This window comes from Mastacembelus armatus, chromosome 17 (genome assembly GCF_900324485.2).
Source record: "Mastacembelus armatus chromosome 17, fMasArm1.2, whole genome shotgun sequence".
Taxonomy (NCBI): domain Eukaryota; kingdom Metazoa; phylum Chordata; class Actinopteri; order Synbranchiformes; family Mastacembelidae; genus Mastacembelus; species Mastacembelus armatus.
Genome location: NC_046649.1, coordinates 8,778,793 through 8,801,313, shown reverse-complemented (window position 1 = coordinate 8,801,313; position 22,521 = coordinate 8,778,793). Strand labels below are relative to the sequence as shown.

At 38.7% G+C, this 22,521-nt stretch overlaps 2 protein-coding genes across 2 annotated transcripts in view; both read left to right on the top strand.

Moving 5' to 3' along the window:
- Window positions 1-2,377: 2,377 nt before the first annotated feature.
- On the top strand, window positions 2,378-5,288 carry LOC113134967 (leptin receptor gene-related protein). The gene is made up of 4 exons (XM_026314592.1): window positions 2,378-2,538; window positions 2,911-2,986; window positions 3,331-3,517; window positions 3,743-5,288. Exons 1-4 carry the CDS (start codon window positions 2,523-2,525, stop codon window positions 3,857-3,859), a joined length of 396 nt encoding a protein of 131 aa, XP_026170377.1. The 5' UTR covers window positions 2,378-2,522; the 3' UTR covers window positions 3,860-5,288.
- Window positions 5,289-7,821: 2,533 nt separating this feature from the next.
- The window catches only part of LOC113134803 (cAMP-specific 3',5'-cyclic phosphodiesterase 4B-like), a 43,467-nt gene continuing 28,767 nt past the window's right edge, over window positions 7,822-22,521 (top strand). The window contains exons 1-3 of the mRNA XM_026314324.2: window positions 7,822-7,955; window positions 10,357-10,424; window positions 18,084-18,227. Of these exons, the coding sequence (XP_026170109.1) occupies window positions 18,186-18,227 (42 nt within the window). The 5' untranslated portion in view covers window positions 7,822-7,955; window positions 10,357-10,424; window positions 18,084-18,185. The remainder of the gene's footprint in view (window positions 7,956-10,356; window positions 10,425-18,083; window positions 18,228-22,521) is intronic.

Here is a 22,521-nt window from a genome sequence, read left to right as displayed (position 1 = left end):
GAGTCACTGGCAAAACCAAGCTGGGTTTCAAAATCACCAGCACGCTTAGTGTTTAAAACAACTGATCATGACATAATGTTGTCCTATTAAATGAAGCGTGTGGTTTGAACAATGCAGTTTCATTTCCTCAATGATATGTTTTGCAGCAGCACATATTCGCACACTCTTTTGCAAAATATGGCTGTGCACACAGGATTTTCAGCTTTCAGTTGTTTTTCTGAAAACTTTTAAGATGTTGATTTTATAATTTCTCACTTGAATAATATTTTCTCAGGCAACAAGCTGATTTCAAATCTAAGAGACGAGTGTTTTTATGCCATGAAGCCTCAAATTATTTTTTGGGTCATACCAACTCCTTCATTCAGGGAAATTAAAACTCATCAGCGAATAATAACCTGAAACTGAAATTGAATTTGTGGGTGCTGGAGGATGAATAACAACAACATGCTAGCTTGCTCGACCGTATGCACAAAGACACAAACCCATCCTTCCATATCAGCATTAAATGGCCTGAAAAACTGTAAAACGATCAGTAAATGTGACTTTATAGCTAATTTACACAATAATAATAGTTTATTGTAATTAAGAAATACAGATTTAGTTTTAGCCTTCTTTTTTATTACACCAAGGTGAAGCAGGAGACCTTTCAGCTGTAGGAGGCATTCTGAAAGGAGATTACTCTGCACTGGTGGCTATACATAATTTCCATCTGGACAGTAGCAGCATCACTCCACTAACATCTGGTCCAGCTTTGTGATCACTGATGCACTTTGAAGTGCTGTACCTTTCTTGTGCTTTCATCCGTTCCCATATTACACTGAACCAGACCATCAACAGAAAGAAGACACACTGAATTTAGCTCTGGTTCATCTGAGTTCATTTTACTGAGGATTTAATTCCACTAACAACTTTCAGTGAAAGTGGAAATTTGGCTGGAATTTATGCTTTGTGAAAAACAAATACCTCAGTCTTTTTCTCAATCATAATCTCTCAACCATTTTCATTTATAGTATTATATGTAATATTTTAGAAACACAATTTTGTCTCCATATAACAAGTACAATTTGCAGCAGTATTCAGAAATGTGTGTAGAAAATAAATTATTAGCAAAGTCAGAGAAGGAAAAGTGCAAATATTAACAATGGCTCAATTTTATTCAAGCATGCCAGTAAGTAACGATGGACTGCCAGTGAGTCAGTATGCACTTTGAAACTGAAGCAGCTGCAAGTGGAATCCAGCATTCATGAATGTTATTATTATACATGTGCTTGCTCCAGTGTGACATATTAACATCTCCTCTGTGAAAGAGACATATTTGCAAAATGAATGCCACATATTTCCAATATTTTCTCTAGAGACACCAAACCACAAAATTTATAGACGATAGATGAATTCCAGTCACAACTGAGCGAAGCAACTGAGTAAAGCAGAATGTTGAGAAATAATATAATGTTTGATATAGACTGGGCAGCATGGTGGATTCCTCTCACAGTCCAAAAACATGTATGTCAGGTTGATTGGTGACTCTAAATTGCCCATAGGAGTGAGTGTGAGTGTGTGAGGTTGTTTGTCTCTATGTGGCCCTGTGATGGACTGGTGACCTGTCCAGGGTGGACCCCTGTCTTTCACCCAAAGAGAGCTGGGATAGGCTCCAGCAGATCCCTGGGACCCTGGTTATTAATAAGTGGGTATAGATAATGGATGGATGGATGTTTAATATAGACATTTCCCATAACACTGTGGTGGAAGAAGTATTCATATATCTTTCTCAGGTAAAATAGCAACGCACCAATGTAGGAATACTTCATTACAGATAAAGGTCAGGCATTAGAGTTGTTTGTAGAGAGGTATTACCAAAAAAGTGCACAAAAAGCATCAAAAGTAAAACTACTCCTTATTATGTAGAAAAAGTAAGTCTATGTGTTAATATATAGGCTATTATATATGTATACATACTGTATGTTTAAGAACTAAGCAGCATTTTCATACTGCAGCTGGTTGAGTTGGAGCTAATTTGAACATCATGATTTGTATGGTAAAAAATACAAGTTAACTAAATCTGTGAGATAACAGAGAACAGATTGGTTAAGGAAAAACAAGGAACTAGAATACAATGAAAGTGAAAGTACCTCAAAGGTTGCGTGAGGGACAACACTAATACCACATGGGGGCAGGGTCATTAGGCTCTTAGAAACAACACTGTGGCCCTTGTCACAAAGGACTGCAGCAACGACGTGATCAAACTAAATTTGACGAGAAAAACGTTATCAATCTGTCCACGCATGGCTAAAATGAAAGAAGAAGAGTGGGCAGCACTCACTGAGAGTGTACGGGTTACGTGCACAGTCAACAGCGACGTGGCCGGGGACTACTGTCGCTTTAAGGCGGTCACGTGATGGCAACCAAGGAAAACCCCATGGAGGAAGCAGGAAGTCCAGCCACAAGACGAAGAGCCTGAATACATAAACAGAAGAGTAGAACAAAAGTCAAAGGGAAAGTTTTATACAGGCTTATTTAGCGCAATGGCTGGGATTAAAGGTATTTTATGTTATGCTTCACTGAGTCATTTGACAGCTACTTAACTTAAGTTATGCAGACGTCGTGTTTTAATTTAGCGTCAATGCCAGATGTTAGTTTTTAACACTCCTGCAAACATTTGCTGAATCATTTTCAAAGCTTTGACTGCAGCACCGTCCAAGAATATAAAGCGCTGTTTCAAGCTTTTATTAGGTTATTGACCGATTTAACTTTGCGCTTTTTTAAAATGTATCTGTTTATTATAACACACAAACAATTTTACAGCAAGTGTTAACAGTCCTGGCGTATTTGTGCTTTGTTTATTACTGTAACTGGGTAAAAAAAAAAGCCTGTCTGCCAGTGTAATGTATCTGAGTGTTTGTCTTCTTTCAGCACTGGTTAGTTTGTCCTTCAGTGGTGCCATTGGCCTCACATTTCTTCTGCTGGGCTGTGCACTGGAACAGTATGGGTAGGTCCTTTGTTATAACAAAATAATTTATGGTTTGACATGGACTTCACTTAACATGCGCTACTGGTTTAAAGAGATGCATCAAATAATTTTGAAGTGAGGTGGGAGTTTATCAGTAAGAAATTATCCAAAACGCCCTTAAACAGGTACTCCCAACATGTTGAATGTTGAATTCTACATGCTGAATACTGTCTTTTATTACAATCCCCCTCCCCACCATGCTTCTGGTTTGCAGTGCAGGCTTTTTTCAACCCCAAGCTAAGCTAACTCTATTTTCATGAAGGTTGTTATTCAGATTGAAAATGCTAACCATCCTTTTAACTGTTCCACACTTGTATATCTAGGGTGTATTGGCCCCTGTTTGTCCTGATTTTCTACGTACTGAGCCCCATCCCGACCTTCATAGCCAGACGCCTGAGTGATGACACTGATTCTTCTAGCAATGCATGCAGAGAGTTGGCCTACTTCATAACAACTGGCATCGTTGTGTCATCCTTTGGGCTCCCCATTGTCCTAGCACGCAATAGCACAGTGAGTTTTCTCTGTCCATGCTAAAATATTTCCAGTCATTTGTCATTTTTTTTGCATAGATACATCTTTGCTGTTTACACCATATCAGCTGGTTCTAACTAGTTTTGTCTTGATCTATAATTAATTTAATTGTTATAATTTGTTATTTCATCTTTGCCAGCAGTGTGATGTGAAAACCAATGGATATCTTTTGGCAACTTCGGTTAAGATGTTTCTCTTCTACAGATCAAATGGGGTGCCTGTGGTCTGGTGATGACAGGAAATGCTGTCATCTTCCTCACCATCCTTGGCTTTTTTGTTGTGTTTGGAGGTGGAGATGACTTCAGCTGGGAGCAGTGGTAGAGTGCTTTTGGACAGTGGACAGACAAAAGGATGCATGGATAGAGAGATGGGTAGGTGGATAGTTGAATGAATAAAATGCAGACTGAGGGGCACATCTCTAGGCTGCAATGTCAAATATACCGGGCATATTATTAGGCCCTTTTTTTTTTATCTGGGGGGATTATTGTTGGAAACAACACTATGAATCCTGTTAACGTGCCTTATGTCTGGGACCAGGTGCCTACGCCCCTCTTATCCTATAACCCTGTCATTATCTGCTTAACTCATATAGTTTAGCTTGTCTCACATTTGTTTCAACCCCATCTACATTTGTTTGTTGCTGCTGCCAGCTGTTCCATTATTCTTCACTTAATCAATATCATAAAGGGATCCTAAAGAGCAACTTTAGTTTAAGCACGCTGCAATGCTCACTGCATTGTCTGTTCTCATTGTTTGTGGGGGAAATGGCTATACTGAATTATGGCTTGCTTATTTTGCGCACAGTTGCTGTTTATAGTACAGTCAGTCAGACAAAGTTATCTTAATCCATGCCATCTGACATTCTAATCAGGTATTTGTATGTACATTTGTGTTGTTTTTTTTTCTTCTAAAGCATTTTTGTGTCCTGGTGCAATTGTTTACATTCTCACCAAAGATCATTTTAAACAGCAAAAAATGGAGCATATTCATCACTGAATTGTGGTTTTAATCTGTGGTCTGCAGCAACATGATCCTCAAAAGCCAGCGAGGCATTTGAGAAAGTGCTGTTTAGTGTACTTCGTACAGCTAAGCATTTTTGTTCAGCTGTATGAACAGTCCAGCAAAAATACCCACAGTCATTTTACATTTCTAGTATTGACCATAGATGGCGTGGTTAATTTGTGATTTTTTTTTCTTTTTTTCATGCGGAATGGCAAACCGTGTACTAGTACGTTTTTAGGCTAAGTTTTCTTCATGCTAATAGACAGGGCTTTACCTGCAAACTTATTCAAAAGTGCCTGTGCTTATTGCTAAAGGAAAGATCGCTGTGTTTGACATTCAACTCTTTCTTGTTTAATCAACAGCAGCCATTGAAATCTGTAACTGTAAAGCAATATTACATCCTCATAACCTTTCATTATAGTCAGTAATAACTGACTGTTAATGAGGTTCTGAGGTTTGTATGAGACTATCATACAAGCTCTATGTTGTGAAAATTCTACTTGGCCTCCATGATTTCTAATTTTCTTCGTATCTGGTACACATCAAATGATTACATTGTATATCTCACAACTGACATGATCCATACTGTCTCCAGAGAGGAAGTGTGTTTTTTCTATTGTGCCTCCCGTATTCACACTTTGACACTAACCATAACAAGTGCTGACAAACTTTCAACTGTTATTTTATAAACTCCTGACTGCACTTTGTTTTCTAACATTGATTAAAATTGTGTATAGTTGAACATGTGCACAGCCTCTGTCCTGCTGTTTATGGGCAATGATGCAATGAGAAAAGTGAAGTGGATGGAGAACTTCATTTGACTTCAGTAAAGCTCGTCTCTATCCAGTGCTGATGAATCACACAGCGAAACAGACACCTGCACACTGTAGAGTACGGCAGCAGTAGTTACTTTACCAGACCTGAGTAACAGCCTTCCTGGAAACAGGGACTGGAAAAGCTTGAAAGGTAGATAAATGTTTGAGGTTTAGGTCCATTTCTGTCCATCCAGATTTTGCAAGTAAACCCTCGGCCTGACAGACAGAAATTGAGGTGTGAGCAGCTGCTAAATAATTGAGATATTCTGTGATATTCAACAAGCAGCATGTAAAACAGCTCAGTGTTTTGCCTAGTAGTCTATAACTTACACAGAAAAACATCTCTCCAGCTCCCAGACTTTGTTCGTTCCAAACACAGTATTAATATTACATGCAGGTTGACAGCATTGCCAGTTGTGAGCAAGCCTCATAAACCAACATTATCTATTAATGGTTAAATAGGATTTGATAGAAATCAACCATGCAGCTGCATACAATTTGAATCGTTTAATTTCATTCTCCACTCGTGTCAGGAGTGCACTGAAGCTGCCTGAGCAATCTGCATGTGAAGCCGAGTGCATTTCCTTCACAAACAAATGGAACCCACACACTGCAAATGAATGATTACTCTATGAAAAACATCTGTGCTTCCCGCCTACAGTGATAGCATTTCACAAGGGGGAAGATATACCATGTATTGACCAACAGAGAGTATCAGCAATGCTGTGTGAAAAGCACTTAGGAAGATGTTGTGTAGGTGCAATATATATTTATTTGGTGTGAAAGTGCTTGTTTTCTCAAGTTCATAGGAAATGAGATGCTATATAAAAGATTAACAGAAGAATATTGAATAAAGGTTTGTCTAGGGGTGTAGCTCAGATATTCAAAAAGACCACAAAGGCCAGGCATGGTGTTCTCTTTGTAACATAAAGAAAGGTCAGTGAGCCCTTAAGGTAGCTGTGGATCAAGACAAGTTACAAACTACATATTAATGAAGAAAATCTGGGGATTGATCAACCCTGATTCAGTTACTTTGGTAAGACTGATGTGGAAAGAAACACCCACTACTCCCTAGCTTACATCAATGACACAAAGACCATGTGACTCATACATTGTACTATGTCCCAATCCCCCATAATATAAAGCTTAATGAGCAGTAAGTGTGAGAACCTGCTAGAATATGTTAAAGTCATACTGCATTCATACTCAACATAATTGTGTCAGTGAGAAACACTGGGAATAAAAAAATAAAAGTAAACATGAAAACGAAGAAAAAGAAAGAGCCCAGGGACACCCATTCATCTCTGTTGCAGGACAGTTGTTGCCTGGCAACAACCAAGGCATCAAAAATATTCTGAAAGACCGCTGAGTCTGGCCTTGAACACTACACAACGCAACACAGTTTGGAGCACTTCAACAGTGCAACACATCATCGTGCTGCGTGATACTGTAGTAGGCCTACATAGTACATCGTAGCTGTGGTAAGTTGCTGTGTCAAAAGCCACACACAGTAAAGTACAGCCACGCAGCACAGTGTAACACATCACAATGCAATGTGGTATGGTGTAACACACTGTTAGCTTGTGTAACGCAACAACAAGGCGCAACACACCTGAAACTATGACAACACAATGAAATTTCACACTGGGCTCAGTGTGACTCAGTGCAAGATTTCAAGCACAACTTAATACAAGCCAGTGCAACATGTTATAGTTCTTATATACAGCAGAGTCACCTATACCTTCTGTACCTTTTACAATATCTACATACTGTTTTTGAGTATAACTACATATATTTTTGTACATTTAACAGCGTATCACTGTATCACTGTCATTGCACAGTGTACATTCAGCATTTAGTGCAGTTATAGGTCTGTCTTTGTCCTATATTCTATTTATTTTTATATTTTAGATATTATCTTTTTTGTGTGTGAAGTGGCAGCTGCAACACTGTAACGTCCTTTTGCGATTAATAAAGGAGACTGCTCTATCTAAGGTGAAGCCCAAGACAACACAGAGGGGTCAGTTTTGTATGATAGTGATATTTAATAACATTTTATCTCCATTTGCTCCTGAGTGAGCCTGCTACATGTACACTGACAGTGGCCTCTCTCGCTCTCTCTAATGTCCTGGCTAAGATGCCTGTAACACAAATCTATTGGCAATTGGACTTAATTTAAAGGGACTGGACAACTTTCATTACAGTACTCTACCTGTAAGTGCTATTTAAAGAGACAGTCAATTAAAGCACATCAGGGAATCGATGGAAAAACAGAGGGCCCGGGGGCTGTAGCCTCATTAAACCGGAGGACCGGGGACAGATCCATATTCCGCTCTGACAGGAAATCAAACGGCTGCAGGACAGTGATGGGAAGGCAGAGAGGGGGCGCGCGCTGACGGCCATTGGCAGACGGAAGGATTTACGTGGTCGTGCCAAGCCAATCAATGCGCTCTCGTGGTCGGGAAGGGGAACGAGCGCGAACGGCACAAATGGATCCTGATAAAAGGGGGCGCGTGCTCCTGACGCGCGGCAGAGAAACCATAGACTGTACGTTGTGTTACGACGGTATCAGCGCGTGGGAACGCAAACCTATATTACCGGTAAGTGACTGTATTTAACAGAATAAGTGTAATTTGTGCTTCAATTCCCACCCAAAATGTTATTTAATTTTTTGTCGCCTTTAGCAGTATTTGTAGAGATGTATCTACACGGTGTTATAACGCAGGTCTTGGTCCTCTGCCTGTGGAAAACGGCACGCGAGACATTTTAAAGTTTTGCTAAATTTACAATGCTCAGTCTAAAGTTTATTAAGCTAAAAGGAAAAGAGGTTCTGGTTGTTGCAGGGGTTTGCAAACACCGATGTTTCACGATGCTCAAGTGGCAGGTTTCCGTCATTTGAGCTGCACAGAAGCAATTTTCGAGGAGACGTGATCGGTTGGCAAATGTCTTGAGTTGCACTGAAAGGTCTTTTGATTCAGTCACATCACGTAGGCTTCTTGTCTGTATGTGGGCTGTGCTCCTCATCTGTCCTGGACTTCGCGCTGTGGACACGTCTCTTCCGCTGTGACTATCGGCTCGTTCGGTTTGAAACACATCGCTGATTCTGGATACATGCTTGTTTGCTCCGCATGAACCATGATGATTGATTAAAGCCAAACCAGGTGAAACACATTTCCAGTTAGTGGTTTCTCTTAGTATAGTGGACAGCCTTTTTAAATGCACAGAAGCACATGAGTCAAATACATTTCAGTTTGGATTAATTAAGATGTGGGATGTGAATAAGGGAAAATTTGTGTAAATGGTGTGATGGAAAGTTTGGGAAACCCACATAAACATGGAAATGGCAGGGCTGCATGTTTGGTCTATAAACCAAATGTTATGTCATTACAGCATCAATCACTTTCCATCTATCAATAATGTCTGAATCAGCTGAGGTCAAACAAGACCTTCAGAAGATGAATAGCACTAGCTAGGCATATTATTTTACCCTTGTGGATAAAGGAAGATGTTATCGCTGTAGGCACTTGTATCAATATAGAGAGTCATAAAGGGAGACTGGGGATGACTGTAAAAGCTTTAAATTTATCATATTTATTTGTGTTGGTGCTGAGCCCTTTAAACTTAGAAACCACTACTGTTTGTCAGATTATAATAAGTCATTTGACACCCACTGTGTCATGCACTGCCAGGAGTAATGTAAGGAGAAACCTAGTGTTTTGTCACAGTGGCACAAAAGTAGTCATTGTTTGTTGCCTAAAAATACACTAGTAGAATTAAAACAAAATGTGTGTTACTTGCACTCAACTCTAGAAGCAGTTTATACTCGTGACTACATTTTTAACATATAGGTGCAAGAAATATTTAACATATTTCTTAAAAATATCTCATTTAGCATAAATGTGCATTTGTTCTGTGATACACATTTTTAAAATATTTTGGTAACACCACCCGTATGTATCTTCTTCTGTAATATTTCAGCTCTTTTTTACATGAAGTTCTGTTTAAGGGACTCAGCAGCTCATATATGTAATGTAACATTGCAGATGACATGAACATCTGCTAAAATGTTGAGTCCAAAAGAACGGCTTTAAAACTTAACATTGGTTCATGTCTAGAGTTTTATTTTAGCATTCAGTCTCTTTCACAAATATTTTATCAAAGCCGTATATCAGTTTGGCATCCCATAAAAGCTCTTCTATTATAGTAGTTACATTTCATTGGCATACGATACTTTTGCATTACACATTTGAGATTTGGCCCTATTTACCTATTAAAGCTCAATTTACAGCATTTCTGTTGAATGACGACTGGTCACGTGGTGTGTGAACTCAAATGGTCACTGTCATTTTAATCTCAGTCTATGCCGAAGCAACAGGCCACGTACTGTACACCCAAAGGGCTCTGGCTGCCAGACTGATTACTCACTTGCTGGCTTCTTGGTGGCCTTTCTGGTGATGAGGTTACTCTGCTGCCTTTTGTGTTGTTGGACATTGATGTTTCGCCTCCCACTGATGAATATACACAATGTCTGCACCAGGCATTTAGTGTTTGTAGGCTGGGTGAGCATTTGTCATACTAAGAGCACTGATGAAAAACCAGCTGGACGTGAATACAGTAGCATTGAGTATGTGCAGTCTGAACTGTGATTTTAGCAGTCATGCATTAAAAAAAACATAGCATTGATGGAAGATTCCTAATGTGAAGAGGAATGTAACAGCTTTTACACTTCCCTTTGGTTTCCATAGTTTAAAAATGACTATTGCCATCTATCAAAAGTACTTTATGCTTCTCTACTATTCATCACATATGTCTATGAATTCATGAGACTTCTGTAAATTCAAATAATTTCTGTTCCTTTCTGTGCTTGTCAGAGAAAGATTTGAGTAAGGATATTTTGTTGCTGATCTAAGATAATTCACGTAGTTTCAACTGGCCAAAGTCAAATATTTCGCTGTTCCATGTGATCTGTGTGATTTATGTAATTCATACAATGTCTTTCAGCTTCCTGTCTGCTGATGTGAATTCCTCCTCCTTCTCTCACCCTTCGCTCAAGGAGAACAGCTTCATCTGTAAGTACACTCCTTTTGTATCTGGGAGGGGAAATTGTGGTGAGGCTCAGGTTATGCTGCAAGTCTTATTGCTGACTAACAGTGTATAGTATTTCTTCATTCGTTTTCAAGCAGATGAGATTGTATTTCTTTGCATTCTTGAGCTATTGGTGGAAACATTTACAGTAAGTCTCAAGCACCAGTGCCAAATTATGACAACGATTATGATGGTGAAATGTGAGGATTTACTGCTTTTGTTTTTTAGAATAATAGTTTGGAGACTTTGGATGCACAAATCAAGCATATCAAATGTATCAGGGAACTTCAGGGAAGTTGTGCCTGACCTTTAGTCTGTGTTTTTTTTTTTTTCTCTTTTCTACATTTAACATTAATTGAATAATTAAATAAATTCTGGACAGATTAGTAACAAGTATTAGGTGTAACTCAATATAGCTATTGATGCAAGTGGTGAGCAGGAAGTGGTAGGTGATCAGTAGCTGCAGGATATAGCCGGCCACCCTGAGGTGTAAAGGAGGTAGTGGACCATATCGATTTGTTCACTTCTACTTTGAAGGAGCACAGGTCAAAGTAGTACACTGATTCGTATCTGTCTCAGCTGTCATTTTGACATGGAGGTTTCCAGCTGTTGACACACTGTTCAGCAAATCCAGGAGCAGCAGTCTGTCAGGGTCTGCTCTGCCCTGTGTTTCTCTCTCTGTCTCTCTCTCTGTCTCTCTTGCTCGCTTTGTCTTTGTGTGTTTGTACAGTAGGACAGTCAGTTCCCTGCATGTTGCCTCCACAGTGACGTCATCTTTCAGCTGCCACAAATTGGTGTGTTGTTTCTCTCCCTCCTCAACAAACTCCTCTCAGTCTTCATTTGTCTGAAAAGTTCATTTCTGCTGGAATCTGCTCAACTGTCTTGAATGCAAATACAATGCAAATACAATGTAGGAAGTTTCCAGTGTGGTTTTGTTTTGATTTTTGATCATTCTATGTTGACTGGTATTTAGTTTTTTTCAGTCGCAGAGCTAAAACGGCTTTGGAGTGAGAGTTAAAACAATTTAAAAAACTGACTCATTTACATGAGAGAAAAATTGTGTTGACAGTTAGACCCTGAAGGTTACATGAACATTAGCATTTATAAGCACATTATAAAGGCTGCATCTTAATGGCTGTTTACTGTATTACTAAATAATCTGATTATTTTCTTCAAATGCTCACTTGTTATAGAAAACCCCAGAAAATAATAAAAATGTTTTACAGTTTTCCAAGCAGAGCCTAAGGTGACAGTTTTATATTGCTTGTTTTGTCCTACTAACAGCTGAGCTGATGTAATTCCAATAGGCTGAAATGTGGATAATATTCATATATTTTTATTACAAGTTTGGTTTAGGAAGTAAGTGGAAGGACACTGGGAGGGAGTACAACAACCACTTTGTGTGTAGGGCATACAAACACACAGGGCCCACACAAACAGTGTGGGCAGGCTGGATAAGATTAGACGAGATAAGAATGTGTGCCCTAAAACTTACTGCATCCTTTCAATAAGTAATCTTGTTTGACATACAGTTTTAAACCTTATGTAAAATTACCAACCAACCTTCCGCTGACCACATATGGCCAAATATTGGTGTCACATTCCTTATATAAAAGTTAGTACATTAAGATGTGTTGAAGAAGGCAGCGGACCATAGGCAGAAAATGTCTTAAGTGAGAAAATTATAAAGTAAGTACAGTGTACTGTAAAGAATACAGTCTTTGCATGATAGTAGCAGCCTCGCAGCTTATAAGTAATGTTTGCTTATACACTGCCTGGCTAAAAGAAAGTCACACACCAATATCTCGTTGGGCGCCTTCTGCTTTGATTACAGCATTAACCATGTCACTGCTGCGATAAGTTTATGCAAGGTCAGCACATTTATTTCCATTAAGTGTTGCATTATTTTCTCGCCAAGGCCTTGTACCTATGGTGGTAAAGTTGGACCGCTGTGTAAAGATTTCTCCACACATCCCAAAGACCTTAAACCGATCTATGGGGTTAAGGTCTGGAATCCGTGGTGGCAAATCCATATCTGAAAATGATGGCTCATAATCCCTGAACCACTCTTACATAATTTGAGGCCAATGAATCCTGGCATTGTCATCTTAGAATACGCCCCTGCCATTAGGGAAGAAAAAATCCATGAATGGAAAAACGTCATCATTCAGTATGTTCAGGTAGTCAGCTGACCTCATTGTTTGGCCACATAACATGAAGCCATCCCAGATCATAGCACTGCCCCCACAGGCTTGTACGTAGGCATTAGACATGTTGTGTACATCACTCATCTACATCTCTACCCTGATGCACCCATCCCTCTGGAACAAGGTAAATCTGGACCATGTGACTTTTTTTCCATTGCCCTAGAGTCAAATTTTTATGTTCCTTAGCAAACTGAAGTGACAAGTAGTTTTCTCAAGGATACACAGCTGTTTAGTCTCACTCCCTTGCCTTCTCGTCAAGTTATGCATGTGGAAAAGCTCTCTTTCACGATTAAACATAGCCATGAGTTCTACTGTTGATGTTTTCTAAGATGATTTGATTTACCCAAACATTTAAGTGATTGCTCATCATCGTTATTTAAGATTTTTTTTTCTGACCACTATTTTCTTGTCAAAGACAATAGTTCATCACAGCCCTTCCAATGTTTTTTGATGCGTTGGACAGTTCTGAGCACAAATGTAGTAGTTTCAGCAATTTCCGTGCTAACGCAGTCCAATAAGTTGATCCTTCTAAAACAGAGGAACATTTTTTCACGACCACAGGATATGTCTTTTGGCATGCTTGTTTAGGAAAAGAGAAACTACTTACTGCATCAGTTAGGGTTAAAAAACTTGTTGCCAGCTGAAATATATTAATCACTGCAGTTATTGACGGAAAGCTCTTACCAATTTGCTTGGAGAAATCCAGGTGGTGACTTTTTTAGACACATAGTGTATCTCATCAGTTGTAGTTTAGATATTTCAGAAATTAGAAAGGTTGGATACTTTCCATGTAAATCAAAAAAATTAAATAATAAATAAAATTTAAAAATAAATTTGTGTTCTGACCATTCATGTATTGTAGCATGTTTTTTCTGGTGTCTGCAGCTGCTATATATGAAATAACTAATTAATAATTTAATAATACATAATAGTTACATAATTTAATATGTATCAGTAAAATGATTTTAGTGTAGATGGTGTATGATAAACTACTGTCATTGAACTAAATACTAAAACAGTGTGATGGTGACGATTGATTTCTTGGTGAGCTGTATTTTAGTTCCCAGCTTTAATCAGAGCTGTGGCTTTATTTTCAAGGTCATAATGAGAGAAGGTTATATCTTAGATATATGACTGATAAGTGATAAAACAAGATTACACCATCTATTTTATTTTGTCATTTAGCTCAGCACTGTCAGAACATAAACCCTAATTCTCTTTTGGAGAAGATTTGAAAGGCAGCATAGACAAGCCAAGCTGAACTTTTCAGTGGGAGGCAACAGTGTAGATGAGTTACATGATCAGTAGATATGCTTTGTGTTTAAATTGCTCTTGTGAATAAAGTGGGTGTGGTGTCATTTAGATTGAAAAATGTGGGTGGAACCAAGAGTCAAACTGGACTTGCTGGTGTTCGTCAACAGCTGTCCTGTCTTGTGATCAGTGCTGCTTACTTCTCCATTTAGCACTCATAGTTTGACAACTGGGTATTTGAAGCCTTGTTTAGATTCATTCTTCCCAGAGTGGATCAAAAGTTGGGTAAGTTATTTGTGTTTGTTTCATAAATGCAAATTATAATCTTTGAATTTTAGTCTTCAAGAGTAAGCCTGACTTACTGGGGCTTAATAAATGACCACTATAAAGTAACTGTATCATGGTTGTGGCATGGACACAAGCACTCATTGGACTACAGATTAATCAAATGCTTGGATAGTATAGTTCCACATATGTTCTCTCGAACCTCTGTTGTTCTGGTGCCAGAAAAGCTGCTTTTTTTTGGTTGGTTTGTTGATGTTATATATATGACAGCTAATGACTCACTGTGCACAGCTCTCCATTGTGCATGCATGCATGCCATGTGACATAAAGTCACTGGTCAGACAGGCATCATTGCAGCCTTGCTGACCTCTGATGTAAAATATCTGTCAAAATTTGGTATTTTTACTTGCTAAATCACTTAAACAGTAAATCAGTTGTTCACAGCTAACAGGTTAATTGTTTAAGCAGTCTCAGATCACTGTATGCAGTGATGGATGTTTTTCATTCATGGTTATCTGTTCATCTGTTGTGGAGGCTTTTATCTCCAGTGTGTCCAGAGACAACATACTGCACTTAAGTAAATACTTAAGTCATAGTCACAACTTTAAATGTAGGAAAAAATGCCTTGTTGTCCAGTCTGTCCATAAGCTTTGCATTGTGTTGTACATTAACCTCCCTACTTTAGTTCGTTTTGGTTTTGAATTGCAGTAGTAGTAAATGTCTAGCACAATGATCCCTGGTGTTTCTTTCACTATTGAAGCCAAATCCTTAGTCAGCATCTTGAGTGCTGCCTCGTGACAGTGCATTTAATTGTCTACTTCACATCAACAACCAATTATTTGTAGAGGTACAGGCAGGGACCATGGGATAGACCTATAGCTTGGACTGACTAGGATGAGAAGTCACTTGAAGCTTGTTTATCTAAAAAGCGGCAGCAGCAGCCAGCCAAAGTAAGACTCCTCTGTTGAGAGGTCTCTTGGTTTTAGGTTTAAATGCTCTTCAGTCTCAACATCTAATTCATTGCTTTGATGTATTGGCAGAGCCCTGACCTTTTCACTAAAAGCTGATAGCAGGGAACAAGCAAAGAAAAAAAATAATTATCTAACAAGCATTTCATCTCTTAGTAGTATTCATAACAAGATTTCTTTTCTTGGATGCAAATAAAGCTTTAGTAGCTTTCACTGATGTGTCCTTTCAAAGCATCCACTTTGAGAATGATTTGTTGTTAGTGATTTCACAGGAAATTGTTTGACAACTGATAATCAACTGTCATTCATGCAAAAATGCTGTTTTCAGGTTCCAGCTATTTGAAGGTGAAGATTTTTATGATTTTGCTGCTTTATGTTCTTATAAATGTGGCAACGACTGTTGTACAGACATTTATTTTATTCACTGCAATTGTGACTTTTTTTCTTGCACCAATCAAGTTGGTGGAAAAAAAAAGTGGAAAAACTAAAGCACAGCAATAGCCAAATATTGTATACAAGATGCACAGTTAAAATTAAAATTTTTTGGGTGACTTACACAAAGCATGCACTCATTTGTATCTCAGATGACATAAGGTCAAACTGACCATAGTAGGATCACACCTGTCATTGCTGAACTTGATTCACGATGACATGATTTGACATATTCATAGTCAAGCTCATCTAATGATAATTTCCAACAGGTTGAACTTTCTGGAAGGTCACATGACCAAAGAAAGTACCACTTGGAAGTTGCCATTTTAGGTTTTAAGTAAAAGTTTTGACACCAGATGTATTTGACACCAGGATAAACTGTAATAAGTTAATTGATATCTTTCACCTTATTCAGATCAAAAGTTCAGTTTAGTCAGTACGTTGGTTTATGACCAAATAAAAACCTAATGGCGTTCCCATCAGACTTTTCCATGGACACAGCACTTTCTAGTTATGGTCATAATAACCATCAAGCCTTACCTATCTGAAACCACTGAATGAGGAATTTGAATGCTGTTCTTGTGAAACCTGTAATGGACAAATCTATGCAACCTCATACATTATTGAAAATCTCTTCCTACAACTAGGATTTGAAGCAGCAGCCAAATCTTCAATATTAAAACATTGAATTCCTGTAGGAAAGCACAAATGTAGATGTTTGTTTCTGTAAGTCACAAAGAAGATTTTGTGCAGCTGAGAAATTCTTTTTTCATGCCATTTGACTTGGCAGCAGTCATAGAGCACCAACAACAATCTCTCTCATTAGCAGTCAGTACTGCAGTTATTACACTTACTGCACTGACAAGGACACTGCCTGTCACGTATGGGGTAATGTGGAGCGAGGGCATGGGATGGGGGATCAATAGGGACATGGGAACTATTGATTCATTTGTGTCACATAGATTAGTCACTCATGTCTGCCTGTTGGTGGTTTTCCACCAGCTGTGTTCATTTTATAATCGATGAGTGTACAGTCACCGCATTCACTTAGAGCTGCCAAACAGGTGTGGACTAAAAGCCTGTGAGGCACGTACACCATGCACTGTATCACATAACTCTCTTACCACTTATTCTTCCTCACTGACTGCGCCGTGGCATAAAAAGAAACATTGTTTTAGTATATTTACTATGAATTACACACACAGTACTTAACATCATTCTAGCAGAGAGTATGGCGTGTTTCTGAAAGCTAGCATTTATTTAATTAAAGTTTGGATGAATGCTTGAGTTCTGTAGAAACAAGACGTGTGTGTGAGCACAGTGGTGCTTTGAGATATTAAGTCCTCAAAGTTCACGTGTTGGAAGCAGGAAAAACAGGCAAGTGTTAGGATGTGGGTGGTTCTGACAGGGGCCAGAGTGTGGTGGCTAGACGACTGGGTCAGAGCATCCCCTGAACTACAGATCTTGTTGGGTGTTCCTGGTCAGCAGTGTTTACTACCGACTGAAAGTTGTCTCAGGAAAGACAAACAGTAAACAGACGACAGGATCATGGGTGTCCACTGATGATGACCTACTGTGCCAGACACAAGTTCCAACCTACTGCTGTATTGACTCCCATGTACACATTTTTAGGCAGGTGGTCATAATGTTATGGTGTCAGCATGCTAACATGCTCATAGTGGATTGGCTAGCATTCTGATATTTGTAAGAGATAATGTGCCTTAATGTGTTAGCATGCTAACATTTGCTAATTAGCACTAAGCACAAAGTACAGCTGAGGCTGACGGGAATATCGTTATTTCTTCAGGTGTTTGGTCATCATTTGGTCAGAATAAAAACTTTGACCTGATGGTGACGATAGTGGAAAAATTAAGGAAATTTATATTGTTCAGTCTGAGGGAGACATTACTGTCGGTACCAAATGCACAACAGTAAAAAAAAAAAAAAAAAATCATACATCATACAATACATCTTGTAGTTGTCAAAGATATTGCACTTAAAACATCACCCTCATTTTTTAGCAGTGAATCTGATAGTTGTTGAAATATTTCAGTCAGAGGATAAGGTTTGACCAACAGAACAGTGCCATCCCTAGAAATACACTGCCAGCATGAATAAAAATGTTCCTAGAAGTATGGTGTTGGTATTGGTACAAAATATTACATATGTTCTTGGAACTAATATTTAAGAAACATTAAGCCATACATTTTATACCTTTTGACTTTTTTCTGCTGTTAAGGCATGTTTCCATTCATTTCACTACACTATGAATGTCTTCCTGTACGAACTTGTAACTGCTGAGGCAAGTAATCCCATTCAATACGTAAAGCAATGCAGTATAGACCTTTATAATTACTGCAGCCAAAACTGCATCACCAGGTCAGAACAGTAGCGTAAGATTGCAGACATGATGTTCACTGTGAGGGATGCAGAATAACTTTCTGAAATGGTTACTTTATCGTCCCCCCTCCTTCTCCTCCTCTCTTTGTCCTATGTGCAGGCGTACTGGCGAGGCTTCCCTGAGCAGGAGAAGCAGGAAAGTGCGGAGAGTGTGGAGACGCACAGGAGAGGAGAGAGAGAGTCTGGCTGAGCATCCCTCAGGATGAAGAAAAGCAGGAGTGCGCAGGGGGTTACACCAGGCGATGTAAGTATTGATTTTTCCAACCATCTATCTGTGCGATCATGAGCTCCTCCATGCATTCATTTCATGGCCAATCATGGTTTCTTTTTATCTGAAATTCTGTATCTGCCCTCCAAAGTTTATAGCCTAATTTTGCACAGTGTACAACATTTGCCTTCCCTCTGTTTTCTCTTGAACGATACAGTGTGCTCTAGTGGGACGACTCTGAGGCAGTGAGGTGCAGTATGTCTGTGCGATGGTTGGTGACTCATAAACAGATGACTGTACTGTACACAACAGACCGCTATCCAGCAGGACACACTGCAGAGAGCAAGATGGTGTGTGCGTGCGTGTGTGCATGTCGGAACAGAGAGGGGATGAAGGACATTGTGTTGTGTGTCTGCGTGACAGAGTTATGGTGACAGAGAGTTAAGGAGTGGGGTGGAGTTTACAATAAGGAGGCAGCGCAGCAGGAAGAAAGGTGTTAAAAGGCATTTTATAGCAGGAGGCGTTTGGGGCACAGACTGAATAGAAACATGCAAAAGAGGAGGAAGGACAGAGATCTGACAGAGAGGCCCATCTGTTTATTCTCTACATCACCGATGTTTATGACTGGGCAGGCATACCAGATGATTTACTTTGACATTGTCCAACAGGAGCTCAAAGGCCAAGCTAAATCCTGCTGTGACTCGGCTCCAGCATCCTCCAACTACCCTACAATTCATTACAGCCTAATTAATAAAAATTTATCATAATTCCAAACAAAGAGTGATTAATGGTGATTTTTACTTTGGTTATGGTTACCTTTACTTTGATGCCAGCAGCTTGGTAACAGCAATCACAGTTTTAAAATGAAAGGCATCTCGTTTTGGAATAAAAACTCTATAAAGCTGCTAATATTCTTATTTTATTTTTCTGACAGGAATGTTTGTGAAGGAATGTACTATGAATAGTAATACTATTTTTAACAGCTTCCTCTCTTGCATCTGGTGTTTCCTGTGGTATTTCCAAAATCCAAAAATAAATATGAGGAACTGAGGCATTACACTTTGACACAAATCTGTATTTCTGAAATGTATATACATTGGTTTATTGACAACATTGTAATATGTTTATGATACAACATATCAGTCCTTGTCAGGGATAAAAAGCTTCTGGACTTATTTCAATTCAATTCAATTCAGTTTTATTTGTATAGCGCCAAATCACAATACATTCATCTCAAGGCACAAAAAACAAAAAAACCCAACAAATCCCTTATGAGCAAGCACATGACAGTGGAGAGAAAAAACTCCCTTTAACGGAAGAAAACTCTTCTAGCAGAACCGGGCTCAGTTTGGGCCCACCTGCCTCGACCGGTTGGGGTGAGTGGATAGAGGAGAGAGACAATTTCTATCATTGTTTCTGCTGTAACCTAAAAACTGAATAATGCGAACAAACAATTGATAATATTTTTGAGTACACAAAGTTGAAAGTATCAGACATGCAAACAAGAAATTCTGTTGTAAAAGATATTCATTATGTGGCATAATTGAAAATTGAAAATACTATTGTAGTTAAATGTATTACGTATTTGGTCTTGGTTACTGAAATATATTCTATAATAATTTCTATTCATTTGACAAAAATTTTAACTAGCACCTAGACATCGGCTATTTTATGTTATTCAAGATCCCTGAGTGTCTAGCTCCCATTTTCCATTTGGATTCTATATCATCTTGATAATTAAAGGAAACTTTTTTTTTCTTTTTTCTTTTGGGCCCTAGCTATATAATTCGGGCACCCCATCCAGCAATGCTGTTAGAGCTTTACTCCTAAAGCTGGCTCATTTGTATTGCCTTCAGCAAAAAGGCTTTTTGGAAGTATCCCAGGGAGCACAGGAGTAGCTTAAGCTCTGTAGCCAAGAAAGGCCTTTCATCTTCATCAGTAAAAACACCCACTCCACCTCTGTTTGACACTGGTGCTACACAACCTCCCTTTCATACTCAGTGTTTTACTTCTATCACAGTTCCTGTCCTTTTATGACCATGTTCTGGTATGTATGATAAATCCCAGGTTTGTAAACTTGCCATTGTTTTAATTTCTAAAATGATATCCATCCTTACCCTGCTCCTGTCTTATATGCAGGGCTAGTAAAATCAGTGTTTGTTCTTACTAATGCCACGTGGACCACAGATGAGCGATCAACTATGTCAGAGATGCAGTCATTATACAACTGATAAATAATTAGGCAGTGAAACAGCAGCCGCACTGTAACGTATTGACAAGACTGTTTCGATTTCTGGTTATAACATTTGTTTGACAAGAAGCATTGCATGAGAACAGACCCAGAGCTTAGGCAGACCCAGAGTTGTGTTTTGCCAGATTCAATTCTCACCAGTTTCAGTGGGACAGGAAGAATGTGTTTGTAAAAGACAGGCTCAGTACATCAGACAAATTGTATTTCCTGGAAAGAGGAGTGGAGTCACTGGAGTTTTGTTTACTGACAATCAGAAAGGAAAAGCAGACTCCCTGTCTCTGAGGTTTATCTATCTCTCCCATCGGCTCTATTTCTCTTCCCCTCACTCATTCAGAAACTTTCCTTCCCTCATCCTTACCTCTTGCAGTTTGCTGTCTCTTTCATGTTACTTCCTTGCTTCTCAATTTTTGTTTCTGCAATTAGTGTTTTGTCACTTTCACTGTAAAGAGGAGCTGGGATGACTCACTCATTCTGCCTGTTGTCTTCTCTGTCATTATTTCTCAGATCCTCTATCTAATAATGTGATACCACATCACTCACTGATTTGAATTTGATCATTTTTCCTTTTGGCCTTTCATCTCCCTAAGGACTCATAACATTGCCATATTGAAATTTGAGAGGATTTTTCTGTCTATGACAAAGAGCCCTTTTGGATTTTATTTGTTCTTTTTTTAAAGCAATAAAGAAAAATTTAATAGGAGAACATGACAGTTTTGTCAGCAACCTTGGGAGAAGAAACTTGCTGCTAGCAGTTTTTTTGGATGCATCACCTGGACAAGAAATATGTGCATATGTTCTCACAGTGGTCCTTTTGACTTCTTACCAAGCTTAGGTAAATGCTACTGGTCACCAGTTTTATTTTTAGCAGGTGCTTTTTTTTTTTTTAGCCATAAAAATTTTGTTTACATTTTTTTTAATTGAGTCCTAGGAGACTTTACATGAGTTACTGGTCAATTGGTACTTACTAGAGCTGAAACAGTCAATTTGTTAATAACGTGACAAGATTGACAAATTTGTCATTTGTCTTGTTTTAGTCATCTGTGATAATAAACACATCTAGGGTTGAATCTGGTCAAAACAAGACATTTGAAGAGATTAACTTGGTCTTTAGGAATAGTAATAGGCATGTTTCTCTATGTTGTGACTTTTTCTAGAGAAATTAAATCAGTACATTCACTGTATCTGTAATGAAAATAATTATTAGTTGCAGCTCCTAGTACCTACTATGCCGACTAATAAATCAGCTGATCTGATATTAGCTTATTCTTGATATCATTAGCTGATATATACCTGATGAGTAATAAGAAGTTGCAAAACAGGAACAGAAGTGCTAAGCTAGGTTAGAACAGTGTCAGCAGTACATAGTTTGTCCACCAGAGAGTACTGACAAGCTGATTTCTTTTTACCTGTATAATCCTTCACTTGGTCACAACATCCATCAGTTTAAAACATCCAGTATCATAGTAGTATTTCACCTCACAGTCTCTCCCTTGCTACCAACCACTTTCTGTCACACTCATCTATTTTGTGCGCCATACACACACACATAAAAGAGACAAATGGTTTCTTGTTTGCCACAGCCATATTCTAGGAATTCCTGGATCCTCCATTTCCCCTGCAGCATTGTCGTGCCTCCATAACCCTTTGTTCATTTGAAGCCTGATGCCTTGTTTCATTTACACTTGCATGCACCAAATATAAAGTGGAGGGTGATGAATGCAGGATGAGGTCTGGCAGCTCGCCTCAGTATTCTCATGTGCCCTGGCTTGTTTACAACCCGTCACTACACTGAAGCACGCAGGGCTCTTTGCTGGAACAGTCACACGCATTAAACATACAATTCATAAAAATGTCAGTTGATAGCTCAGGTGTCGAATTAAGGTTAATATTAATGTTGTCTTTGTAAAGTAGAGCATAAAAATGTAAATGTAGCTAATACACTGTACATTACTTTGTTAAATCAAAAGATTGTTCAGTTATTGTCTAAACATTTGTATTTCTTTAAGTCCATGTGCGACAGCCATGTTTATGTTTGCTAAATCTGTCTCTTAAATCTCCTCTTAAATACTCTCTCTCTCT